Source organism: Oncorhynchus nerka, unplaced genomic scaffold (genome assembly GCF_034236695.1).
Source record: "Oncorhynchus nerka isolate Pitt River unplaced genomic scaffold, Oner_Uvic_2.0 unplaced_scaffold_776, whole genome shotgun sequence".
Taxonomy (NCBI): Eukaryota; Metazoa; Chordata; class Actinopteri; order Salmoniformes; family Salmonidae; genus Oncorhynchus; species Oncorhynchus nerka.
Window position 1 is genome coordinate 288,766 of NW_027040449.1, and position 26,713 is coordinate 315,478.

Here is a 26,713-nt window from a genome sequence, read left to right on the forward strand (position 1 = left end):
AGTACCCAGGATAGAGAAAGCCAGGATAGAGAAAGCCAGGATCCTCTTACTGGTACCCAGGATAGAGAAATCCAGGATAGCGAAAGCCAGGGTCATCTTACTGGTACCCAGGATAGAGAAAGCCAGGATCCTCTTACTGGTACCCAGGATAGAGAAACCCAGGATAGAGAAACCCAGGATAGAGAAAGCCAGGATAGAGAAACCCAGGATCATCTTACTGGTACCCAGGATAGAGAAAGCCAGGATCCTCTTACTGGTACCCAGGATAGAGAAAGCCAGGATAGAGAAAGCCAGGATTCTCTTATTAGTACCCAGGATAGAGAAAGCCAGGATCCTCTTACTGGTACCCAGGATAGAGAAATACAGGATCCTCTTACTAGTACCCAGGATAGAGAAAGCCAGGATCCTCTTACAAGTACACAGGATAGAGAAATACAGGATCCTCTTACTAGTACCCAGGATAGAGAAAGCCAGGATCCTCTTACTAGTACACAGGATAGAGAAAGCCAGGATCCTCTTACTAGTACCCAGGCTAGAGAAAACCAGGATCCTCTTATTAGTACCCAGGCTAGAGAAAGCCAGGATCCTCTTACTGGTACCCAGGATAGAGAAAGCCAGGATCATCTTACTAGTACCCAGGATAGAGAAAGCCAGGATCATCTTACTAGTACCCAGGATAGAGAAAGCCAGGATAGAGAAAGCCAGGATCATCTTACTAGTACCCAGGATAGAGAAAGCCAGGATCCTCTTACTGTTACCCAGGATAGAGAAAGCCAGGATCCTCTTACTAGTACCCAGGATAGAGAAAGCCAGGATAGAGAAAGCCAGGATCCTCTTACTGGTACCCAGGATAGAGAAATCCAGGATAGCGAAAGCCAGGGTCATCTTACTGGTACCCAGGATAGAGAAAGCCAGGATCCTCTTACTGGTACCCAGGATAGAGAAACCCAGGATAGAGAAACCCAGGATAGAGAAAGCCAGGATAGAGAAACCCAGGATCATCTTACTGGTACCCAGGATAGAGAAAGCCAGGATCCTCTTACTGGTACCCAGGATAGAGAAAGCCAGGATAGAGAAAGCCAGGATTCTCTTATTAGTACCCAGGATAGAGAAAGCCAGGATCCTCTTACTGGTACCCAGGATAGAGAAAGCCAGGATAGCGAAAGCCAGGGTCATCTTACTAGTACCCAGGATAGAGAAAGCCAGGATCCTCTTACTGGTACCCAGGATAGAGAAAGCCAGGATCATCTTACTAGTACCCAGGATAGAGAAAGCCAGGATCGAGAAAGCCAGGATCATCTTACTAGTACCCAGGATAGAGAAAGCCAGGATCCTCTTACTGTTACCCAGGATAGAGAAAGCCAGGATCCTCTTACTAGTACCCAGGATAGAGAAAGCCAGGATAGAGAAAGCCAGGATCCTCTTACTGGTACCCAGGATAGAGAAATCCAGGATAGCGAAAGCCAGGGTCATCTTACTGGTACCCAGGATAGAGAAAGCCAGGATCCTCTTACTGGTACCCATGATAGAGAAACCCAGGATAGAGAAACCCAGGATAGAGAAAGCCAGGATAGAGAAACCCAGGATCATCTTACTGGTACCCAGGATAGAGAAAGCCAGGATCCTCTTACTGGTACCCAGGATAGAGAAAGCCAGGATAGAGAAAGCCAGGATTCTCTTATTAGTACCCAGGATAGAGAAAGCCAGGATCCTCTTACTGGTACCCAGGATAGAGAAAGCCAGGATAGAGAAAGCCAGGATTCTCTTATTAGTACCCAGGATAGAGAAAGCCAGGATCCTCTTACTGGTACCCAGGATAGAGAAAGCCAGGATAGCGAAAGCCAGGGTCATCTTACTAGTACCCAGGATAGAGAAAGCCAGGATCCTCTTACTGGTACCCAGGATAGAGAAAGCCAGGATCCTCTTACTAGTACCCAGGATAGAGAAAGCCAGGATAGAGAAAGCCAGGATCCTCTTACTAGTACCCAGAATAGAGAAAGCCAGGATAGAGAAACCCAGGATAGAGAAAGCCAGGATCCTCTTACTAGTACCCAGGACAGAGAAAGCCAGTATCCTCTTACTAGTACCCAGAATAGAGAAAGCCAGGATAGAGAAACCCAGGATAGAGAAAGCCAGGATCCTCTTACTAGTACCCAGGACAGAGAAAGCCAGGATCCTCTTACTAGTTCCCAGGATAGAGAAAGCCAGGATCCTCTTACTAGTACCCAGGACAGAGAAAGCCAGGATCCTCTTACTAGTACCCAGGATAGAGAAAGCCAGGATCCTCTTACTAGTACCCAGGATAGAGAAAGCCAGGATCCTCTTACTAGTTCCCAGGATAGAGAAAGCCAGGATCCTCTTACTAGTACCCAGGACAGAGAAAGCCAGGATCCTCTTACTAGTACCCAGGATAGAGAAAGCCAGGATCCTCTTACTAGTACCCAGGATAGAGAAAGCCAGGATCCTCTTACTAGTACCCAGGATAGAGAAAGCCAGGATCCTCTTATTAGTACCCAGGATAGAGAAAGCCAGGATAGAGAAAGCCAGGATCCTCTTACTAGTACCCAGGATAGAGAAAGCCAGGATCCTCTTACTAGTACCCAGGATAGAGAAAGCCAGGATAGAGAAAGCCAGGATAGAGAAAGCCAGGATAGAGAAAGCCAGGATAGAGAAAGCCAGGATCCTCTTACTGGTACCCAGGATAGAGAAAGCCAGGATCCTCTTACTAGTACCCAGGATAGAGAAAGCCAGGATAGAGAAAGCCAGGATCCTCTTACTAGTACCCAGGATAGAGAAAGCCAGGATAGATAAAGCCAGGATCCTCTTACTGTTTTCTGTTTAAGCTGCTATTCTGTGTTTTCTTATATTCTTCTGTATCTTTACTTTTCATTTTCTTTGTAAAATAAAGAGGACATATATATTCAGTAAACTGAAGCTGATCTTTACAATCACTGTGATTATATTAACACAATATCTGCAAAAGAAAATACAATTTGATTTAGCTTGAATATGTTTTTATATTTCTTTTTAGATTCCCCCCAACCAATGAGATGTTTTAAGGTTCTTTCAGTGTGGTTGCAATAAACACTGTTGTAAATACGTGAATAAACCTCTTTCTAATATATTACACCTATCTGAGCTGTCCTGCCTCTTGGTTTTCTCTGGCTGTTCTATCACTGCACTGACCACTTTCCTCCATAGACATGGATAGATGTAACACATCCTGGTTTAACATGGGCAGTGCCATTGAGGCCGTTCACCATAAGGAAGCAGTCAACTGGGTGGGAATTTCTATAGGATAAGTAAGGATCACAGAATTCCATCCAGGTCAGCAGGAAGGATCTGCCAATGAATTATACTCCTGAGCAAACGTCCCATACCTGGATGTGGCTGTAAATCACCTACCTTGGCCTTAATGCCTGTTCAGACAATACACTCCAGGAGGCAGTATGCAAACCCTTTCAGATTGTTAACCGACTGTCAATTAACTAATTTAAGTCAAATGGAGAGAGCCCTCAATATTGCTGCCCATGCTGTCACGGAAGACAGAATGGCAAAGATGTAAGGAAGAGCCCTCTATCCAACTCTATGCTGCTTTCCTCTGTTCTGGAGATTCTTATTCCAGCTCCATACTGCCACCCACTGTGTTGAAAGACCAAATTCTTGATGGTTTCTTCACCACTTGCTAGTAGTTTGTACACCTGTTATTTGGACCAAGGACAGAAGTGCCATGGTGGTCTTTTTGTTTTGAACTCTAAACACAGGTGCAATGTATTTGTGTACATGTGTGTGTGTGTGATGTGGTGGATCCAGAGCTAGACAGTGACACAAGCAGCCGTCCAGCTGACACCCTGAACCACCTCATGTCTACTATGGAGAATACCACCACCTCCACCAGGTCAGACTGACACACACACACACGTAGTGATCAATAATTGCTAATCAAGCATAATCGATTGGTTTTATATAGTGCTTTGCCAGGTCTGAAATAGCTTTGCATGGAAAGAGGGGAAACTCACCTGCAATCAAATGTCGCCTCTGTGTTTTTCCATCTTAATGTGTTGTGTGTGTTTGTGTCAGGAAACCCCATAGGGATGAGGAGGACCAGCTGAGTGAGGAGGCAGCCAGGGTGATCTGTGGGCTGGCTGACCTGTCCTTCATGAAGGCTAAGGTCCTAATGTTCCCCATCACCCTCACACCAGCCGCTGGCTCTGGTACACTGCTAGAGTGATGCACACATGGATGGATGCACACACACACAAACACAGAAGACTTGTCCGCTTCAAAGCTAGATTGAACATTAATGCAAAGTCAAAATGTTGATAATCAGTAATATGGTGAAATAGTTAGTCTTTTGTTCTGAATGTATTGATGTATTTATGTTGTGACACAGTGGTTGAGGTCTAAGACTGATCCACACTTACCTCCAGTCATCTGCCTCGTTCCTCCAGTGGTCTTAGATCAATTTCCTGTTTCCCTTTTCAAGATGAACATTTTATCTTCATGTATTTATTATTGATGTGTGTATAGTTATTCATGTAAATTCATCATAAATCCATAGGAAATATATTGTATTTAATATTTACATAACAGTTTGGAAATAACAATATTTATATGATATATGTTTGTGTTGTTGATCTAGAGTGTGATTTCCTCTTAAATGGCACCCTATTCCCTATATAGTGCACTATTATTGTCCAGAGCCATATGGGCCGTTGTGAAAAGTAGTGCACTACATAGGGGATAGAGTGCCATTTGGGACAAACACCTATCATCATGGGGTTAACTACTGTTAAATAATATAATAGCACAAGTCTTAATGAATAGGGCCTCCAGAACCCTAATATTTCTGATTAGTGTCTCGGGGAAACACAGTCCTGTGTGTTCAGATGATCTGCCATTAAAGGGACAATCCACTATTTGTACATCCATTTTTTTTAACCTTTAAATGAATGAAATGTAGCCATTGATTGTTAAAGAATTGAACGTATAATGCCTCCTGATCTTAGTTCAACTGTTTTACCCAATCAGAACCCAAATGATCAGCGTGTTTCACTACATTGCTTGTAAATAATGTAATTGGTAACTAACGCTGTAATGCTTCAGAATGTGGTTAAACTATCATGTTGATCTCATGGATGGTCAGTCCTTGCATCCATCCTTGCTTCATCTTTGAATTTGAGTGGTTTAATTTCTCCAGCTCCATCCCTCAGCTGTTTACCAAAAGAAAGTAGCGGGCGGCCATTTAGTTATTTGAATCCCAGATTGCCCCTTTAAGGATAATGGGACAGTGATGCTCACATGTAAAGAGGGATCAGTGTTTGCGGAAATATATTTTATTTGATTCCTTATTTCCATTTTGTGTGTTTGATATTTGGGTTTGTTATAATTTCTTCTCACACTTGTTCCCTCTGCCTGTCTACATCTTCAAGGATGCCTTTGCTCATTCTAAAGATATGAAATGAATGTGACCTGTAGTTCACTGGTGCTGAATAATAAGATCTGTGGAGGAAAACTATGGACTGTAAAATGTAAGGGACTTGTTATGGAAAAACATAAGACATTAAAGAGCGTATAGAAAGGTTTGAAAGCGTTGCTCTCCTTGGCTGTTCCTTTTTAATGTACATTCAAATGGAAATGATTTAGAAGAGGTACATGAGTGTGAACGTGTGTTTGTCTGTGGTGAGATTCAAACACGTTACCACTAGATTATTACACTAGATGTTTACGTTAAACGTCCACTAGATTATTACACTAGATGTTTACGTTAAACGTCCACTAGATTATTACACTAGATGTTTACGTTAAACGTCCACTAGATTATTACACTAGATGTTTACGTTAAACGTCCACTAGATTATTACACTAGATGTTTACGTTAAACGTCCACTAGATTATTACACTAGATGTTTACGTTAAACGTCCACCTCGACCAACCACCCTCCTTTCAGTTTTGCCTTAAATAACCATCTGTCTTATGTGACCATATCAAACGTAACTTATACTAATTTAAGTATTCTGAATATACGTTTACTAAGTTACATCTAGTCTAGTCATGTAACCTAACACAAACATATCATACTATATAAAAGGAGTGGCACAGATTTAAGTACACTATAATGTGTTTTGCTTGGGTTATAGACCTCTCTATGTCATGTGGTCTGCACATCAGCCAGGCTTAGAATCCACAACCAAAACTTACCAAAGTCACACCCATGTTATCTGATTCTGAGCTCACTATGCAACAGTTGTGTGCAGCGATGCAGTTGAACAGGTTCTTGTTCCAAGGAATAGAAAGAAGAAGGTAGTTTGATCACAGAACACTAGTACATTTATCAGACTGCAGTGCCTCAATAGGACTGATTCAACCAGGTAAATGGATCAGCTAGTTGTCTTTTGAAATGTGTTATACTATGTTATCCATTGTTATTGTATAATTAATGCCACAGTATTGCTTTCCAGGTTTCAAGTTGTGTTAGTCTTTCTCTTTATGATGAATCTAATTGTCTTCAGGAATGAAGGTGACTCAACTAGAATGTCTGTGTCTGATTCTTCTACATCTCCTACACACAGCAGGCTCTGGTACAGTAGAATACACATTTAATATCTCACTGCCTTTCATACCTCTGTGTATGTGATTAATATGATCTCATTGTGTCTTTAGTCACTATTGTGGTCTTAAGGGTTCTACACAGTCTAATCAAACGGAGCCGACGGAGGTCCTTTTGCTTCTCTGTCTACATAGTTCTACTACTATTGTCCGTCAGCTCCATTGTGTAAACTGTGGAGACCCCTTTAGGGTGTCTGGCCAAAGGTGTATTCCTCTCTAGTCTCCTTTCCTTCATCTGCACTGGTGTGTGTGTGATTAATAGTATCTCATTGTGTCTTTAGTTGCTTGTGTAGTGTTAAGGTGCATAACCTAAGGTGGATTCCTCTCCTTGTCTCCTTTCCTTCCTCTGCACTGTTGTAAAAACTAAACTAATGGTGAATCCAACTCTTCTGTAGGCCTCCACCCTATAGTACTACTATATATCCTACAGTGTATAGTACTACTATATATACTACAGTATCTAGAACTACTATATATACTACAGTGTATAGAACTACTATATATTATACAGTGTATAGTACCACTATATATACTACAGTGTCTAGTACTACTATATATACTACAGTGTCTAGTACTACTATATATACTACAGTGTCTAGTACTACTATATATACTACAGTGTATAGTACCACTATATATACTACAGTGTCTAGTACTACTATATATACTACAGTGTCTAGTACTACTATATATACTACAGTGTCTAGTATTACTATATATACTACAGTGTATAGTACTACTATATATACTACAGTGTATAGTACTACTATATATACTACAGTGTCTAGTACTACTATATATACTACAGTGTATTTCAGATCAGTGTAGATGAGAGAGGAAACCACTGTAAACTATTGAAACTGTTAATATGTCTGTTCTCTTCAGAGAAGTTTGAAGTTCTTGGTCCAACTGATTCCATTGTTGCTGTAGCTGGTGATGACATCATTCTGCCCTGTTACCTCAAACCCAACATCAGTGCAGAGGACATGACAGTGGACTGGCTAACCTGTTAGGGCTACTAGTTCCCCTTTGGGAACTCACCCCACCCCCCCTGAGCTGTAATGTGGCGCAGGGAACGCAAGAAATAATCCTAAAAATATTTAACCTCCACAGAATCGCTTGAAAAATGGCTCAAATGAAAGATAAAGAAGTTATTTATCTACCCAGCAAGTCAGATTTCTAAAATGTTTTACGGCGAAAACATAGCACATATTTATGTCCAACCACCACTGCATACATACTTCATTAGCTTAGCCAAGTAGGAAAAAATATGCAATCAACAAACGCAGGATTAAAAGAAAAATAATTTCACTAACCTTTTGAAATCTTCATCAGATGACAGTAATATAACATGTTACACAGTACATTCATTTTTTTTCAATAATATGCAATATATATCCATAAATATCTGTTTACAATTATGCATCGTTCAAAAATGCTACTCCAATGTCAGGAGAAATAAATAGCTCCGGCAGATAACGGAAACAAGGAATACTAAACTTTGACTAAATATGCATGTTTTACATATGTATGGCAAGATAAACTTCTTCTAAATGCAATTGCTATGTTACAATTATTTCTTAGACGGTCGTGTCTTTCGTTACCAAAACCACAGAATCATACGAGATGATCAGATTCTCTTCTATAGTGGAAGAACTTCACTGTTTGAAGAGGAACTGTGGAGGGGAAACACCTCTTTAAAACTGACCAGGGTACAAGGCACTGATGAGGGACGTTACAAATGCTTAATTCAGTCAAAGAGCTGGTATGATGATTTCACTGTTCAAGTCCTCGTTAAAGGTGAGGTTTATTTTCATGTTAATGTAATAATCTAATTACAGTACAATGACATCACCTCTTTCCTTCATATTACTGGATACAGTATGTGTCTATTTGTTCACAGCCTGTCACCAGTTAACATCAGTCTATCTGTGTGTCTGTAGTTGTAGGATCCAAGCCAGTGGTGTCCATTGAGGGACACAGAGAGGGAGGGATGGGTCTGCTGTGTGAATCAGAAGGCTGGCACCCTGAGCCTGAGCTGGTGTGGCTGGACAGTAAAGGAGTCCATCTCTCTGCTGGTCCTCCTGAGACACACAGAGACTTAGATGGATTCTACACAGTCAAACGACATGTCATTGTCCAGGAGACTGACACCAACCACTTTACCTGCAGAGTCCAACAGAGCCGGATCAATGAGAAGATGGAGACAGAGATTCACCTCCCTAGTGAGTAACAACATAATATTATTTAGACATGAAACACTGGAGATATTGATGTGTTAATGTACAATATGTGTCTATTTGTTCACAGCGTGTCACCAGGTAACATTCAGTCTATCTGTGTGTCTGTAGTTGTAGGATCCAAGCCAGTGGTGTCCATTGAGGGACACAGAGAGGGAGGGATGGGTTTGCTGTGTGAATCAGAAGGCTGGCACCCTGAGCCTGAGCTGGTGTGGCTGGACAGTAAAGGAGTCAATCTCTCTGCTGGTCCTCCTGAGACACATAGAGACTTCAAGGGATTCTACAGAGTCAAACAACATGTCATTGTCCAGGAGACTGACACAACCGCTTTACCTGCAGAGTCCAACAGAGCCGGATCAATGAGAAGATGGAGACAGAGATTCACCTCCCTAGTGAGTAACAACATAGTATTATTTAGACATGAAACACTGGAGATATTGATGTGTTAATGTACAGTATGTGTTTTAACCAAAGGCTTTGGTTGGTAGTATTAGTACCAAACCCTGTTGTTGATGTGTAATGATGTGTGAGGTAGTATTAGTACCAAACCCTGTTGTTGATGTGTGGTAGTATTAGTACCAAACCCTGTTGTTGATGTGTAATGATGTGTGTGGTAGTATTAGTACCAAACCCTGTTGTTGATGTGTTGTAGTATTAGTACCAAACCCTGTTGTTGATGTGTAATGATGTGTGTGGTAGTATTAGTACCAAACCCTGTTGTTGATGTGTGGTAGTATTAGTACCAAACCCCTGTTGTTGGTGTGTGGTAGTATTAGTACCAAACCCTGTTGTTGATGTGTGGTAGTATTAGTACCAAACCCTGTTGTTGATGTGTTGTAGTATTAGTACCAAACCCTGTTGTTGATGTGTAATGATGTGTGAGGTAGTATTAGTACCAAACCCTGTTGTTGATGTGTGGTAGTATTAGTACCAAACCCTGTTGTTGATGTGTAATGATGTGTGTGGTAGTATTAGTACCAAGCCCTGTTGTTGATGTGTGGTAGTATTAGTACCAAACCCCTGTTGTTGGTGTGTGGTAGTATTAGTACCAAACCCTGTTGTTGATGTGTGTGTTTTAGGTGAGTTGTTTGATTACGCAACCCCATGGAGAATGGCCTTCATGGTGTTATGCTGTCTGGGAGCCGTCACTGTGATTGGGTTAGCTCTGGTTATCTACTGCATGTAATAAAAAAGGTAATGGACAGATTATATGAATGTTTAATTGTTAGAAAAAAATGGCTGCAATGTATTTTAACCTGCAGGTGATTAACATGTTGACACTGATGCCTGATTTTAAGGGTGTGTTGAGACTGTGGAGGACCACTAGACTAGAGAGAGGTAGTCTCTGATACACCTGGATCACTGTTGGACCAGTCACATTAATGTTGATGTTCTAGAACAGGATGTGTTGAGACTGTAGAGGCCCACTAGAATAGAGAGAGGTAGTCTCTGATACACCTGGATCACTGATGGACCAGTCACATTAATGTTGATGTTCTAGAACAGGATGTATTGAGACTGTAGAGGACCACTAGACTAGAGAAAGGTAGTCTCTGATACACCTGGATCACTGATGGACCAGTCACATTAATGTTGATGTTCTAGAACAGGATGTGTTGAGACTGTAGAGGACCACTAGACTAGAGAGAGGTAGTCTCTGATACACCTGGATCACTGATGGACCAGTCACATTAATGTTGATGTTCTAGAACAGGATGTGTTGAGGCGGTAGAGGACCACTAGACTAGAGAGAGGTAGTTTCTGATACACCTGGATCACTGATGGACCAGTCACATTAATGTTGATGTTCTAGAACAGGATGTGTTGAGACTGTAGAGGACCACTAGACTAGAAAGAGGTAGTCTCTGATACACCAGGATCACTGATGGACCAGTCACATTTAATAAATGAAATTAAGAAGTGGTGGCAGAGTAGAATATATTTGTCTCACAGAGGTAGTTGTCTCTCAGAGGTACGCTGGTTGTCTCACAGAGGTACGCTGGTTGTCTCACAGAGGTACGCTGGTTGTCTCACAGAGGTACGCTGGTTGTCTCACAGAGGTACGCTGGTTGTCTCACAGAGGTACGCTGGTTGTCTCACAGAGGTACGCTGGTTGTCTCACAGAGGTCTCTCACAGAGGTACGCTGGTTGTCTCACAGAGGTACGCTGGTTGTCTCACAGAGGTAGTTGTCTCACAGAGGTGGTTGGTTGTCTCACAGAGAGTACGCTGGTTGTCTCACAGAGGTGGCTGGTTGTCTCACAGAGGTACGCTGGTTGTCTCACAGAGGTACGCTGGTTGTCTCACAGAGGTACGCTGGTTGTCTCACAGAGGTACGCTGGTTGTCTCACAGAGGTACGCTGGTTGTCTCACAGAGGTACGCTGGTTGTCTCACAGAGGTACGCTGGTTGTCTCACAGAGGTACGCTGGTTGTCTCACAGAGGTGGTTGTCTCACAGAGGTACGCTGGTTGTCTCACTCATTTAGGTGGTTGGAATGGTCAAGAGGTATGATTGTCTAACAGAGGTACGCTGGTTGTCTCACAGAGGTAGTTGTCTCACAGAGGTACGCTGGTTGTCTCACAGAGACGCTGGTTGTCTCAGAGGTACGCTGGTTGTCTCACAGAGGAGTCCCAGAGGTACGCTGGTTGTCTACATCTTCTCACAGTGTGGTCTCATATGTTAATGATGTTGTCTCACTGTCTTCCAGAGAGACTACATCTTCTACTCTACATATTTACAGATTTACAGTTGACATCAAGAAGGAGAGGTTGTAAGTAGTATTTTTAAATAATACTTTAAATACTAAGATGTCACTTCTAGTGAAGTAGAACACTTCATGTTGAACATATTAATGTTCCCTGACTTTTATCTGATGTTGGATCATTGATATGAGACAAGGAGTCCCAGAGAGAGACTACATCTTCTAGTGTTCATGTTAATGATGTTCTCACTGTCTTCCATCTACTCTACATATTTACAGATGACCTCAGGAAGGAGAAGGGTAAGTAGTGTCTTCAGATCATCTCTTTGCTAAATTTAATTAAACACTGTTTTTTTTTGCACAAAGGCATAATCGGTAGTTGCTACATCCATTTTTTGACTTATAAATTAATTACATGTACCCACTGATTCTTGAAGAATATAACTTATAAATGATTAAAGAGCTTAGTTTAACTGTTGTACCCCATCAGAATCCAAAATATAACCTTGTTTTATCTCAATGTTTGTAAACAAAGTAAATGCAAGCAGACACTATACAGCCTCCAAACATATTTGAAACTATAATGTTGATATAGCATCATGGATGGTCAGTCCTTACATCCATAGCTCTATGAATTTGAGAGTGATATTATTTCTCCAGCCCCTCCCTCAGCTTCTTACCAAAACAGTGGATCATGTTTTGTTATTGTTTCAACTTCTGATTGACCCCAGATGTTCCTTCTGATGTTAGAACAGTGGTATGAGACAAGGGCCGGGATTCAATTCAAGGCACATTATAACACAGCACACTATAACAGACTTTTAAAGGTATTTTACACTTGAGTCAACATGTGCAGTGTTTACCATGAATGTGATCTCTGTGATTGCCGGTGGAAAATGCCTTTAAAAAGTGCTTTGTCAGCTGTGAAGTGCCCTGCGATATACTGCACATTGGATTGAATCCTGATCAAGGAGTCCCAGAGAGAGACGACATCTTCTAGTGTTCATGTTAATGATGTTCTCACTGTCTTCCATCTACTCTGCATATTTACAGGTGACCTCTGTGACCAGAATTGTAAGTAGTGTCTTCAGATCATCACTTCAATAACATTATTTGAACCACAAAAGTAACATTCTCTTTAATTTACCGACTTCAAGTACGAAAACGTTTTAAGAAGGTTATTTTGAGCTCATTGAAGATGTTAGTTCTGATGTTGGAACATTGATATGAGACAAGGAGTCCCTGAGAGACACTACATCTTCTAGTGTTCATGTTAATGATGTTCTCACTGTCTTCCATCTACTCTACATATTTACAGATGAACTCTGGGAGCAGAAATGTAAGTAGTGTCTTCAGATCTTCACTTTACTAGAATTATGTGAAGCATGTTAAGTCTTTTTTTGTGGCTGAGCACATTAAAGGTGTTCCTTCTGATGTTGGAACAGCGTTATGAGACAAAGGCCGGGATTCAATTCAAGGCACATTATAACACAGCACACTATAACAGACTTTTAAAGGTATTTTACACATGAATCGACATGTGCAGTGTTTACCATGAATGTGATCTCTGTGATTGCCGGTGGAAAATGCCTTTAAAAAACTGCATTGTCAGCTGTGAAGTGCCCTGCGATATACTGCACATTGGATTGAATCTTGACCAAGAAGTCCCTGAGAGAGACTACATCTTCGAGTGTTCATGTTAATGATGTTCTCACTGTCTTCCATCTACTCTACATGTTTACAGATTACCTCACTGAGAATCGAGGTAAGTACTGTCTTCAAATCATCACTTTGAAAATGTTATTAGAACCACAAAAGTAACATTCTCTTTAATTTACCGACTTCAAGTACGAAAACGTTTTAAGGTTATTTTGAGCTCATTGAAGATGTTCCTTCTGATGTTGGAACATTGATATGAGACAAGGAGTCCCAGAGAGAGACTACATCTTCTAGTGTTCATGTTAATGATGTTCTCACTGTCTTCCACCTACTCTACATGTTTACAGATGACCTCAGGAAGGAGAAGGGTAAGTAGTGTCTTCAGATCATCACTTTGAAAGAATTATGTGAACCATTTATAAAGGCTATTTGTAATCCAATTCAAAACTTACCTTGAGGCCACAGGTACGTGATGAACAGACAGTTTGGAACCTTTAACCCCATCAACACGTTGTACAGAGATAAGAGTCATATTGCTGAGAACCATGTCCCCAGAGAGAAATTTTCGTCTCGTGTTAATTTTTGTTACTCCTGCAACTCAGGAAGATACTCTTTGGTCCACCTCTTCCAGAACAAGTCTGACATACGCTGAGAGTACAAACCATTAGGAACACCTTCCTAATATTGTGTTGCAACCCTTTTGCCTCAATTTGTTAGGGCATGGACTTTACAAGGTGTTGAAAGCATTCCCAAGGGATACCAGTCCATGTTGACTCCAATGCTTCCCACAGATGTGTCAAGTTGGCTGGATATCCTTTGGTGGTGGACCATTCTTGATACACACGGAAAACTGTTGAGAAACCAACACTTGACTCATCTGACATCAATCTATAGACCTGTACCCCTTTCTTTTCTTTCCAAAACAATTGAGCGTGCTATCTCTGATCAACTCTCTCGTTATCGCTCTCAGAACAATCTTCTTGACCCTAACCAGTCAGGCTTCAGGCCGGGTCACTCAACCGAGACTGCTCTTCTTTGTGCCACGGAGGCTCTCCGTACTGACAAAGCAGACTCTCTCATCTATTCTCATCCTCCTAGATCTATCCACTGCCTTCGACACTGGGAACCATCAGTAGAGAGGATCTGGGTCTGCACCACGTTTTCTCACTACTGGTGTCACCCAGGGTTCTGTTCTAGTTTCTCTCCTCTTCTCTCTATACACCAAGTCACTTGGCTCCATCATATCATCACACCTCTCCATCACAATTGACAACTCCACAGTGTCGCACACCCAGAGTGCAAAGAACCTTGGCGTGAACCTGGACAACACCCTGTCGTTCTCTGAAAACATCAAAGCAGCGTCTCGCTACCGCAGGTTCATGCTCTACAACATCCATATGACCATACCTCACACAGGAAGCAGCACAGGTCCTAATCCAGGCACTTGTCATCTCCAGTCTTGACTAATAGAAATCTCTGTTGGCTGGGCTCTCTGCTTGTGCCATGAAACCTCTGCAATTTATCCAGAATGCTACAGCCCGCCTGGTTTTCAACCTTCCCAAGTTCTCTCATGTCAACCCGCTCCTTTGCACAATCCACTGGCTTCCAGTCAAATCTTGCGTCCACTACAAGATCATGGTGCTTGCCTACGTAGCAGCAAGAAGAACTGCCCCTCCCTTCTTTCAGGCTATGAGCAAACCCTACACCCCGTTCTGCCACCTCAGGTCTCTTGGCCCTCCCACCCCTGGGAGGGCAGCTCCCGCTCAGTCCAGTCCAAGCTCTCTCTGTCCTGGCACCCGAATGGTGGAACCATGAGTTTTATACACCAATGAGCGGAATGTTTCTTTAGAGACAGATGTTTGGTGTTATGTTTGTAGTAATAGGATTTCATTAATGAATTCAATTCAGCAGTGCAGGACAGTTTCTTTCACTGAAACTTAATTTGTTCTCTGATAAGTTGACAAAATTCTGCTTTTTTAAAAAGAGTTGGGTTTAGGCTCCATCTATATGTCCCTTGAACTTCATCCGGCATCCAAACAGAACGTGTGAGGGGAGAATGATCTGATCTAGTTCTGGATAAATACTCAGTTTACACAACTCTATGGGTTACCTGTGCTAATAGGAGAAAGATAATCAATCCAGGTATTAGAGTGCAGGTAGGAGTAGAATGAGTAATCCCCATCTTGGGGGTGGAGCTATCTCCATGTGTCTTTCAAATGTAAGTCTTTCATAAATGATAGAGTGCATTTGGCTGACTTAGTCAATGAGGTTGCTTTAGTGGAGGATGTATTCAGAATCTGATCCAGACAAAAAATCAAGTTGCCCCAAACTAAGAGTGTTCCCTGAAATTCCGTTACCTTGGGTTATATTTCTTGAATAAAAATATGATAATCATAATTGGGTGCATATACATTAAGCAAGGTCCAAGATTCAGAACATTCTGCCATGGACCACTATATAACGTCCCAGTAGATCAATATTTATTTTCGTTACACAGAAGGGTAAATTCTTATTAATCAACACAGCTACTCCCTGTGTCTTTGTGTTATATGAAGACCTGTCCTGCCAATCAAATCAAATCAAATGTATTTATATAGCCCTTCGTACATCAGCTGATACAGAAACCCAGCCTAAAACCCCAAACAGCAAGCAATGCAGGTGTAGAAGCACAGTGGCTAGGAAAAACTCCCTAGACAGGCCAAAACCTAGGAAGAAACCAGGCTATGTGGGGTGACCAGTCCTCTTCTGGCTGTGCCGGGTGAAGATTATAACAGAACATGGCCAAGATGTTCAAATGTTCATAAATTACCAGCATGGTCAAATAATAATAATCACAGGCAGAACAGTTGAAACTGGAGCAGCAGCACGGCCAGGTGGACTGGGGACAGCAAGGAGTCATCATGTCAGGTAGTCCTAGGGCTCAGGTCCTCCGAGAGAGAGAAAGAAAGAGAAAGAGAGAATTAGAGAGAGCATACTTAAATTCATACAGGACACCGGATAGGACAGGAGAATTACTCCAGATATATCAGACTGACCCTAGCCTACCGACACATAAACTACTGCAGCATAAATACTGGAGGCTGAGACAGGAGGGGTCAGGAGACACTGTGGCCCCATCCGATGACACCCCCGGACAGGGCCAAACAGGAAGGATATAACCCCACCCACTTTGCCAAAGCACAGCCCCCACACCACTAGAGGGATATCTTCAACCACCAACTTACCATCTTGAGACGAGGCCGAGTATAGCCCACAAAGATCTCCGCCACGGCACAACCCAAGGGGGGGCGCCAACCCAGACAGGAAGATCACATCAGTGACTCAACCCACTCAAGTGGCGCACCCCTCCTAGGGACAGTATGAAAGAGCCCTAGTAAGCCAGTGACTCAGGCAGAGAATCCCAGTGGAAAGAGGGGAACCGGCCAGGCAGAGACAGCAAGGGCGGTTCGTTGCTCCAGAGCCTTTCCGTTCACCTTCACGCTCCTGGGCCAGACTACAGTCAATCATATGACCCACTGAAGAGATGAGTCTTCAGTAAAGACTTAAAGTTTGAGACCGAATTTGCGTCTCTCACATGGGTAGGCAGACCATTCCATAAAAATGGAGCTCTAGGTATGTATGGCAGGACCAAATCAGGACCAAATCAGAGAGATAGGTAGGAGCAAACCCATGTAATGCTTTGTAGGTTAGCAGTAAAACCTTGAAATCAGCCCTTGCCTTGACAGGATGCCAGTGTAGGGAGGCTAGCACTGGAGTAATATGATCACATTTTTTGGTTCTAGTCAGGATTCTAGCAGCCGTATTTAGCACTAACTGAAGTTTATTTAGTGCTTTATCCGGGTAGCGGAAAGTAGAGCATTGCAGTAGTCTAACCTAGAAGTGACAAAAGCATGGATTCATTTTTCTGCTTTTGGCCTCTGCATACCCTCTGTCAGCCTCCATATGTTGGTAAATGTGGACTAGATCTCTGGCTAATCTGACCATAACTATCCTCCTTAATCCTGTTTACAAGTAAAAACTCAACCAGGAAGTACCAGTGAAACGCTCAATTCGGAAGTGGTGAGGAGTTTACCACATCAGTCACCTGCTTCATTAAAGTGCATCGATGACATCGTTCCCACAGTGGCCGTACATACATGTCCCAACCAGAAGCCATGGATTACAGGCAGCATCCGCACTGAGCAGAAGGCTGCCGCTTTCAAGGAGCAGGACACAGACCCAGACGCTTAGAATAAATCATGTTATTCCCTCCGATGAATCATCAAACAGGCAAAGCATCAATGCAGGAGTATGATCAAATCCTACTACACAAGCTCTGACACTTGTCGGATGTAGCAGGGCTCGCAAACTATCACAGATTAGAAAGAGAAACGCAGCCACAAGCTGCCCAGTGACACGAGCCTAGCAGATGAGCTAAATGCCTTCTACGCTCCTGTCGAGGGAAGAAACACTAAACCATGAGTTCCGGACGGCTGTGTGACCACGCTCTCGGTAGCCAATGTGTGTGAGACCTTTAAACAGGTTCTTCACTCACAAAGCCGCAGGGTCAGATGGATTTGCAGGACTCGTACTCAGAGCATGCGCTGACCAGCTGGCAAGTGTCTTTACAGACATTTTCAACCTTTCCCTTACCCAGTCTGTAATACCAACATATTTCAAGCAGACCACCATAGTCCCTGTGTCCAACAACGCCAAGGTAACCTGTCTAAATGACTATTGTCGCTTAGCACTCATATCAATATCCTTGAAATGCTTTGAAAGGCTGATCATGGCTCACATCAACACCATCATTCAAGACACCCTGGACCCACCCCAATTCGCAAACCACCCCAACAGAACCCCAGATGACACAATCTCTATTGCACTCTACACTACCCTTTCCCACCTGGACAAAAGGAACACCTACGTGAGAATGCTGTTCATTGACTACAGCTCAGCATTCAACACCATGGTGCCCTCCAAGTTCATCACTAAGCTAAGGACCCTGGGACTGAACACCTCCCTCTGCAACTGGATCCTGGACGTGCTGACGGGTCGCCCCAAGGTGGTGAGGGTAGACAACAATACATCCGCCATGCTGACCCTCAACATGGGGGCCCCTCAGGGGTGCGTACTTAGTCCTCTCGGGTACTCCCTGTTCACCCATGACTGCATGGCCACTTAGAACTCCAACACCATCATTAAGTTTGCAGACAGTGGTAGGCCTGATCACTGAAAACAATGAGACAGCCTTGGGGAGGAGGTCAGATACCTGGCAGTGTGATGACAGGACAACAACCTCTCCCTCAACGTCAGTAAGACAAAGGAGCTGAGCCAAGATTTGATTTGGGTTGCCCCATGGTGAATTTCTCCAAAAGGTACAGCCTGTCTTTGCTGTTCTCGGTCCGGTCTTCGATAGCATGTTCAAAGCCATGCACACAGAACCTGTAGTCTAGTGGTTCACCCTTAAACACTGGTACAAAGAACCTGTAGTGTAGTGGGTCACCCAGTGGTACACTAAGAGGTGGTAATTAGGACAAACTTTGTTGCCTTACCAGCATTTCAGTGATAGCATTTTGGTGTAGCAGAATGTTGACAATACTACCCATGTTGTCAGCTCCACCCTGGTCTGGGTTGAAAGGCCTTCCTCCCCTAGTTGGAAATTACAGCTGCCTCTTTTGGTCTTACAACAGGCTCTACTGTGTGTGAGTTGACCTATGATGAACAGTGCTGTATGTGGTGGTAGTTCTTTAGTTATAACACAGTATATTGACCCTGGCCCTGTGCAGTATGAACAGACATGGTGAACAATGGGGATCCCAGGTCAGCCATGATGTGTGACTGTGTGTTATGGATACCTGTGACAACCTGAGTGGTGGTGGGCACCAATTTGCTTTGAGTAACCTTCCCCATGGTATCTTCAGGCCTTCCCATTGCATTCAGGTATCGTTCATTAAATCTGATTTGTTTCCCATTCCTTGAGTGGCTTCCTACACATGGAATACATTCATCTTAGCACTGTTAGCCAATATTTCAGCTTCAAGCTCCAAACATTTCTTTTGTGCCTTGAGTTGAGCCTCCTGTTTCTCCAGTGCTTGTTTACTATTCAATGCTTCAGCTTTAACCAGTAAGGCTTCCCTTTCAGCCTTCAAATAGAGCCTGGTAGAATATGTGATGGATTGTCCTGAGTGCCTGCTGTGTTGTGATCTATTTACATGTTCTGATGAGACATTGGAGAAACTTGGCTGGACCTCCTCATCAGTTTTTAGCCGCTGTTTATTACTGTTCTTCTTCCATCCATGCGTCCAAAATGGTTGCAAAACGATCCAGTGTTGCTGCGTTTGGGCCATAATGTTCAACCTGATACGTTGTTGCCTTCTCAGCAGATAACAAAGCCTTTATGGACTCATTGAGATCATGCACCAACTTAACCAACTTTGAGTAATCTTTGTGTCAGCAAAGATTTCAACATTTCCATCATCTCCCATAAGTAGTGTGATCTCATTTCTCTTTTAGTAAGTGCACCCAACTTAGCACTTCTCGATCATTTGAACTTTTGCAATGTTTCACTTGGATCCATTGTAAGGGCAGGTAAGAGCACTGAACATCAAATCCCATTAAATTCCATTGATTTGCAACCATCAGCACGGTGTGAACACATTTTAGCACGGCATAGGTTAATGAATGAGCCAAAAACTACATCATCACAACTCAGACACAGCAGCCAATCAGCAAAGCGTTCTCTTTTTGCAGCTCCACAATGAGTTCTCAATTCAGCGCGCAAATCCAACAACAAAAGACACACACGATTCCAAGCTACACGAGCGATCGATTCCAAGCTTACAAGTTCCACACATTCATTCAACACAGAGCAGAACCAAAACGGAAGAACAAGCACACTTTTCTCCCCTTTATTCACAGTGAATAGCTCAAATCAAACAGTCACAGAGCTTCAATAGCATCAGTCATTTCTAACACAGTCACAGGGAACATTAATTTACAGTTGAGGAGCGCCACTAGTTTTACCTCCGGTCAGATGAAATGTTCGCCTCTTTACCTCCGGTCTGATGAGTGATCACGTTCATAAACCATTCGTCAGCGTTCCATTCAGCTACGTTTTTTTTGTCAAATATAACGGCAATTCGTAATCCAGTCATGTGATGTCGCCATTAGACGCGCTTCCAAAGTAACCACAAAACGGAATCCAACGCTTCTATAGTGTAACAAAACAAATGTATTTGCCAGACAAAGGCCCCACAGGTAATTTCATAGGCTAGAAAACAAAAGAGTATATAGTAGAAGGTTTCTTAGTTCATGTAATAGTGATAAAAAAACTGTATTGTAACACCTTAGCTGAGTCCTAGCTGACCCATAATACCAACATTCTCAATTTGAATTATACGCACGAGTGCCCTTTACTCACTTACTGGTTCCAAAAAGAAACCCCTCTTTTGAAAAGGTTCTTCAAAGCACCCCTTAAGTCTACAAAGGTTCAAAATGAACTGACGGGCCTCCCAAGTGGCGCAGTGATCTAAGGCACTGCATCAGGCTAGCTGTGCCGCTAGAGATTCTGGGTTTGAGTCCAGGCACTGTCGCAGCTGGCCGCGACCGGGAGACCAATGGGGCCCAGCATCGTCCGGGTAGGGGAGGGTTTGGCGGCCGGCAGGGATGTCCTTGTCCCATCGCGTACCAGCGACTCCTGTGGCGGACCGGGCACAGTGCACGCTGACACCGTCGCTAGGTGTACTGTGGTTCCTCCGAAAATTGGTTCGGCTGGCTTCCGGGTTAAGTGGGCATTGTGTCAAGAAGCAGTGTGATTTGGTTGGGTTGTGTTTCGGAAGAAATGGAAAAAATGACCTTTGCCTCTCCCGAGTCCATACGGGAGTTGCAGCGATGAGACTAGACTGTAACTATCAACTGGGGAGAAAAAGGGGTCAAATACAAAAAATAAAATACGACCTGATGGCAGAGTATAGGTTCTTAAATTAACCGTAAGGCTTTTTTGTTTTTTTTAAACCTTATATTATCCTAAAAGATCATACAGGAACCTTTTATTTTTAGGGTGTAGACTAGAGAGGTAGCCAACACATGTTGATTCTCCCTTGGACACCACTGATGTGTCTAATTGACTATATGTATCTGTTTATCTGTAGAAATCCTGACTTCTCAGCTGGGTAAGTATTAAGGCGTTGTTACCTACTGTATATGATGGCTTATAAATGTTAGCTTTGTCAATGGAGTTGAGTGGTGATGAGTGTGTGTGGACTGTACCTCCGACTATCAATCGATACTTGTAAAAATGTCCATTCTTAAACTCTTACCGTGAACCTGTTTGTCCTGTGTAATTGTGTGACTTTCTTTGTTTGCTGAAATCTGTAGTTCATTAAAGTAGCATTTTAGGTGACCTCTGCCAAAGGAGTTGTTGTGTGAAGGAGCAGTGAACACTTAGAATAAAATGTTTAATAAAGAACTATGGATTAAAAATGTTTTTCAAGATCTGCCCCTTTGAAGTAACATTGCAGCCAAGTAAAATAAATGGATGTAGTGATACTTTCTACCACCAGAGGGAGGCAAATACACGTTTATTTTACAGAGGATGTTGACATGGTCCTAGTAAGGTCTGGATGGTCTTCTGACTTATAACACGGTGGGAAATCAAACAAATAAGTCATGTAAACATGAACATATTGTTACGTAATTCTAGTGCCTGATTTCGGGGACTGTCAGCTTGTGGGCTCCCGAGTGACGCAGAGGTCTAAGGCATTGCATCTCAGTGCTAGAGGCGTCACTACATGGTTTGATCCCGGGCTGTATCCCAACTGGCTGTGATCGGGAGTCCCATAGGGCGGCGTGCAATTGGCCCAGCGTCGTCCGGGTTAGGGAGGTTTTGGCCAGGGTAGGCCCTCATTGTAAAATAAGAATTTGTTTCTAAACTGAATTGCCTAGTTAAATAGAAGTTAAATAAAACAAATATTAGTTCATTATTGATGTTACTGAACTGCTGTATTTGAAGTACAACTCCCTTCTGCCCAGTTTCACTGATGTTGCTATGGCAAATAAAGCTGTTTCTACCATCCCTGACTATCCCATCAAACTATCAATCAGTTTCTTTTTCACTTTTTCAGTCACATTCCTGTAGCCAAAAAAACACACTTAGCTTCCTATCACATATTGAAAAGAAAAAGGTTTATGAACAAATTTATGGAGGTTACTGTCAAAATGATTTATTATATACACTGTGCGTATACTGTATAACAAATTGGCTCTTGGTCTCCCCACCTTCCTGGGACTGCTGGGGTGTCAGATATTTCTCCCCATATGTTCACTAAGATTAGAATTATTATAGGTCTTCATAGTTTGAGGTCTGGGATGAACAACACAAATGTGCACTTACAGTTGTTTGTGATATCCATCGGTATGTCGCTAATTTTCATAACCAACAGTCTCTTACTCTATATTTCAGACTTTGAAACCATCAGAAGACATGAAGGTGTGTTTTATACTCTGTGACATCCACAAATTAATACATACCATACTATACATACCATACTATATATTATACCAAATAGAGTGTCTCGGATGTCATTGTGTTTACCATAGTGTATTATACCAGTGATGGTGATGTCATGGTGTTTACCATAGTGTATTATACCACTGATGTTGATGTCATTGTGTTTACCATAGTGTATTATACCAGTGATGTCATGATGTCATTGTGTTTACCATAGTGTATTATACCAGTGATGGTGATGTCATTGTGTTTACCATAGTGTATTATACCCACTGATGATGTCATTGTGTTTACCATAGTGTATTATACCACTGATGTCATGATATCATTGTGTTTACCATAGTGTATTATACCACTGATGTCATGATGTCATTGTGTTTACCATAGTGTATTATACCAGTGATGTCATTGTGTTTACCATAGTGTATTATACCAGTGATGGTGATGTCATTGTGTTTACCATAGTGTATTATACCCACTGATGATGTCATTGTGTTTACCATAGTGTATTATACCACTGATGTCATGATATCATTGTGTTTACCATAGTGTATTATACCACTGATGTCATGATGTCATTGTGTTTACCATAGTGTATCATACCACTGATGTTGATGTCATTGTGTTTACATAGTGTATGTTTCTCTCCACAGTGGATGTGACTCTAGATCCTGATTCTGCACATCGTAAACTCATCCTGTCTGATGATGGGAAACAAGTGAGACATGGAGAACTAAACCAGGTTCTCTCTGACAACGGGAAGAGGTTTACAAATTGGTCCTCTGTCCTCGGAAATGTGGGCTTCTCAGGGAAGTTCTACTATGAGGTGAAAGTGGAGGGGAAGACTGAGTGGACTTTGGGGGTGGTCATACAGTCCATCAATAGGAATGAGAGTTGTATACCCATCCCTAATAATGGATACTGGACTGTGGAGCTGAAGGATGGAGAGTACACAGCTCATGCTGATTCCCCTGTCACCTTCACCCCGAGAGAGGGGCCCCAGAAGGTGGGGGTGTTTGTGGATTATGAGAAGAGACAGGTCTCCTTCTACAATGTGGAGGACAGGTGTCATATCTACTCTTTCACTGACTGCTCCTTCACTGAGAAACTCTATCCATTCTTCAACCCTGGTGATTCAGATAGTATTTCACTGGTCGTCTGTCCTGTAGATGCCACTGACTGACTGTTTTAAATCAAACAAGGTGCAATTGTTATTTGTGAAATGCTTGTTACTCTGCTAATGTGCTAATGTGCAGTAAATATACTGTATATAATTTTAAAACGTGCTCTGCTGTTGGGACTCTGCTGTTGGGACTCTGCTGTTGGGACTCTGCTGATGAGACTCTGCTGATGGGTCTCTGCTGATGGGACTCTGCTGTTGGGACTCTGCTGTTGGGACAGCTTTATGTAGGTCCTGATAGTTTGTGGGCACCGTTTGTAACCGTTATCGTGCAATTAATGTATTGTGTTGTGTAGTGGCATTGCTGGAATGCACAAGATTTACATGCTAAAATTGCAACTGGTTGTGTAACCTTTCTGTTGTGTGCTCCTACATTTAGGTAACAATGTAGTAACAGCACAAAAAAAATGTGTTCAACATATTGATCATTTGATAATTAAATGTTCTGAAAGAGTGTTTAAAAATAGTTTTATCTCCATCATTGTCATCAGACAGAATACTGTTTCAGACAGAGTATTGTATACGACAGACTACTGTATCAGAAAGGCTAATGTGTCAGACAGACTACTCTATCAGACTACTCTGTTAGTCAGACTACTGTATACGACAGACTAACCATCAGACTACTGTATCAGACATACTATTATATCAGACAGAATAGTGTGCAACTACATCTGCATTGCTTGCTTGTTTTGGGGTTTTAGGCTGGGTTTCTGTATAGCACTTTGACATCAGCTGATGTAAAAAGGGCTTTATAAATCAATTTGATTATTAATTGATTGTATCAGACTACTGTGTCAGACATACTATTGTATCAGACAGAATACTGTATCAGACAGACTGTCAACAGCCACCACCGGTCTGAGGAGAGACACATGAAACGAGGGGTTAATACGGTAACCGGGGGGAAGCTGTAACAAATCAAATCAAATGTATTTATATAGCCCTTCGTACATCAGCTGATATCTCAAAGTGCTGTACAGATACCCAGCCTAAAACCCCAAACAGCAAGCAATGCAGGTGTAGAAGCACAGTGGCTAGGAAAAACTCCCCAGAAAGGCCAAAACCTAGGAAGAAACCTAGAGAGGAACCAGGCTATGTGGGGTGGCCAGTCCTCTTCTGGCTGTGCTGGGTGGAGATTATATCTGAACATGACCAAGATGTTCAAATGTTCATAAATGACCAGCATGGTCAAATAATAATAATCACAGGCAGAACAGTTGAAACTGGAGCAGCAGCATGGCCAGGTGGACTGGGAACAGCAAGGAGTCATCATGCCCGGTAGTCCTGAGGCATAGTCCTAGGGCTCAGGTCCTTCGAAAGAGAGAATTAGAGAGAGCATACTTAAATTCACACAGGACACCGGATAGGACAGGAGAAGTACTCCAGATTTAACAAACTGACCCTAGCCCCTCGACACATACACTACTGCAGCATAAGTACTGGAGGCTGAGACAGGAGGGGTCAGGAGACACTGTGGCCCCATCCGATGACACCCCCGGACAGGGCCAAACAGGAAGGATATAACCCCACCCACTTTGCCAAAGCACAGCCCCCACACCACTAGAGGGATATCTTCAACCACCAACTTACCATCCTGAGACAAGGCTGAGTATAGCCCACAAAGATCTCCGCCACGGCACAACCCAAGGGGGGGGCGCCAACCCAGACAGGATGACCACAACAGTGAATCAACCCACTCAGGTGACGCACCCCCTCCAGGGACGGCATGAGAGAGCCCCAGTAAGCCAGTGACTCAGCCCCTGTAATAGGGTTAGAGGCAGAGAATCCCAGTGGAAAGGGGAACCGGCCAGGCAGAGACAGCAAGGGCGGTTCGTTGCTCCAGAGCCTTTCCGTTCACCTTCACACTCCTGGGCCAGACTACACTCAATCATATGACCCACTGAAGAGATGAGTCTTCAGTAAAGACTTAAAGGTTGAGACCGAGTTTGCGTCTCTGACATGGGTACCCTGACATGGGTACGCCGGAAGTCTCCATGGTTCCATGGAGACTTCCGGCGCCGACTGAGATGGCCGCCTCGCTTCGCGTTCCTAGGAAACTATGCAGTTTTTTGTTTTTTTACGTGTTATTTCTTACATTAGTACCCCAGGTCATCCTAGGTTTCATTACATACAGTCGAGAAGAACTACTGAATATAAGATCAGCGCCAACTCACCATCAGTACGACCAAGAATATGTTTTCCGCGACGCGGATCCGGTGTTCTACAGGACAACGGAATGGATCGCATGCAGCGACCCAAGGAAACGACTCCGAAAAAGAGGGAAACGAGGCGGTGTTCTGGTCAGACTCCGAAAAAGGGCACATCGCGCACCACTCCCCAGCATTCTTCTTGCCAATGTCCAGTCTCTTGACAACAAGGTTGACGAAATCCGAGCAAGGGTAGCATTCCAGAGGGACATCAGAGACTGCAACGTTCTCTGCTTCACAGAAACATGGCTTACTGGGAAGACGCTATCCGATGCGGTGCAGCCAACGGGTTTCTCCACGCATCGCGCCGACAGAAACAAACATCTTTCTGGTAAGAAGAGTGGCGGGGGCGTATGCCTCATGACTAACGAGACATGGTGTGATGAAGGAAACATACAGGAACTCAAATCCTTCTGTTCACCTGATTTAGAATTCCTCACAATCAAATGTAGACCGCATTATCTTCCAAGAGAATTCTCCTCGATTATAATCACAGCCGTATATATCCCCCCCCAAGCAGACACATCGATGGCTCTGAACGAACTTTATTTAACTCTTTTTTGCAAACTCTCTTTTGCAAACTGGAAACCATTTATCCGGAGGCTGCATTCATTGTAGCTGGGG

The 26,713-nt window shown here is 43.0% G+C and overlaps 2 protein-coding genes and 1 long non-coding RNA gene across 3 annotated transcripts; all 3 read left to right on the plus strand.

Annotated features, from left to right (window-relative positions):
* Positions 1-3,730: 3,730 nt before the first annotated feature.
* On the plus strand, positions 3,731-5,351 carry LOC135571092 (uncharacterized). The gene is made up of 2 exons (XR_010463640.1): positions 3,731-3,898; positions 4,081-5,351. It is a non-coding gene; the product is annotated as an uncharacterized LOC135571092 (long non-coding RNA).
* A 2,976-nt stretch (positions 5,352-8,327) lies between these two features.
* On the plus strand, positions 8,328-10,024 carry LOC135571089 (butyrophilin subfamily 2 member A1-like). The gene is made up of 4 exons (XM_065016895.1): positions 8,328-8,410; positions 8,554-8,835; positions 8,962-9,242; positions 9,930-10,024. The coding sequence occupies exons 2-4, from the start codon at positions 8,604-8,606 to the stop codon at positions 10,002-10,004; spliced, it is 588 nt and encodes a 195-aa protein (XP_064872967.1). The 5' UTR covers positions 8,328-8,410; positions 8,554-8,603; the 3' UTR covers positions 10,005-10,024.
* Positions 10,025-12,149: 2,125 nt separating this feature from the next.
* Positions 12,150-24,337, plus strand: LOC115124610 (zinc finger protein RFP-like). Its single transcript, XM_065016897.1, has 8 exons — positions 12,150-12,156; positions 12,604-12,624; positions 12,869-12,889; positions 13,295-13,315; positions 13,557-13,577; positions 21,342-21,362; positions 22,652-22,678; positions 23,353-24,337. The coding sequence occupies exons 1-8, from the start codon at positions 12,150-12,152 to the stop codon at positions 23,880-23,882; spliced, it is 669 nt and encodes a 222-aa protein (XP_064872969.1). The 3' UTR covers positions 23,883-24,337.
* The last annotated feature ends 2,376 nt before the right edge of the window (positions 24,338-26,713 follow it).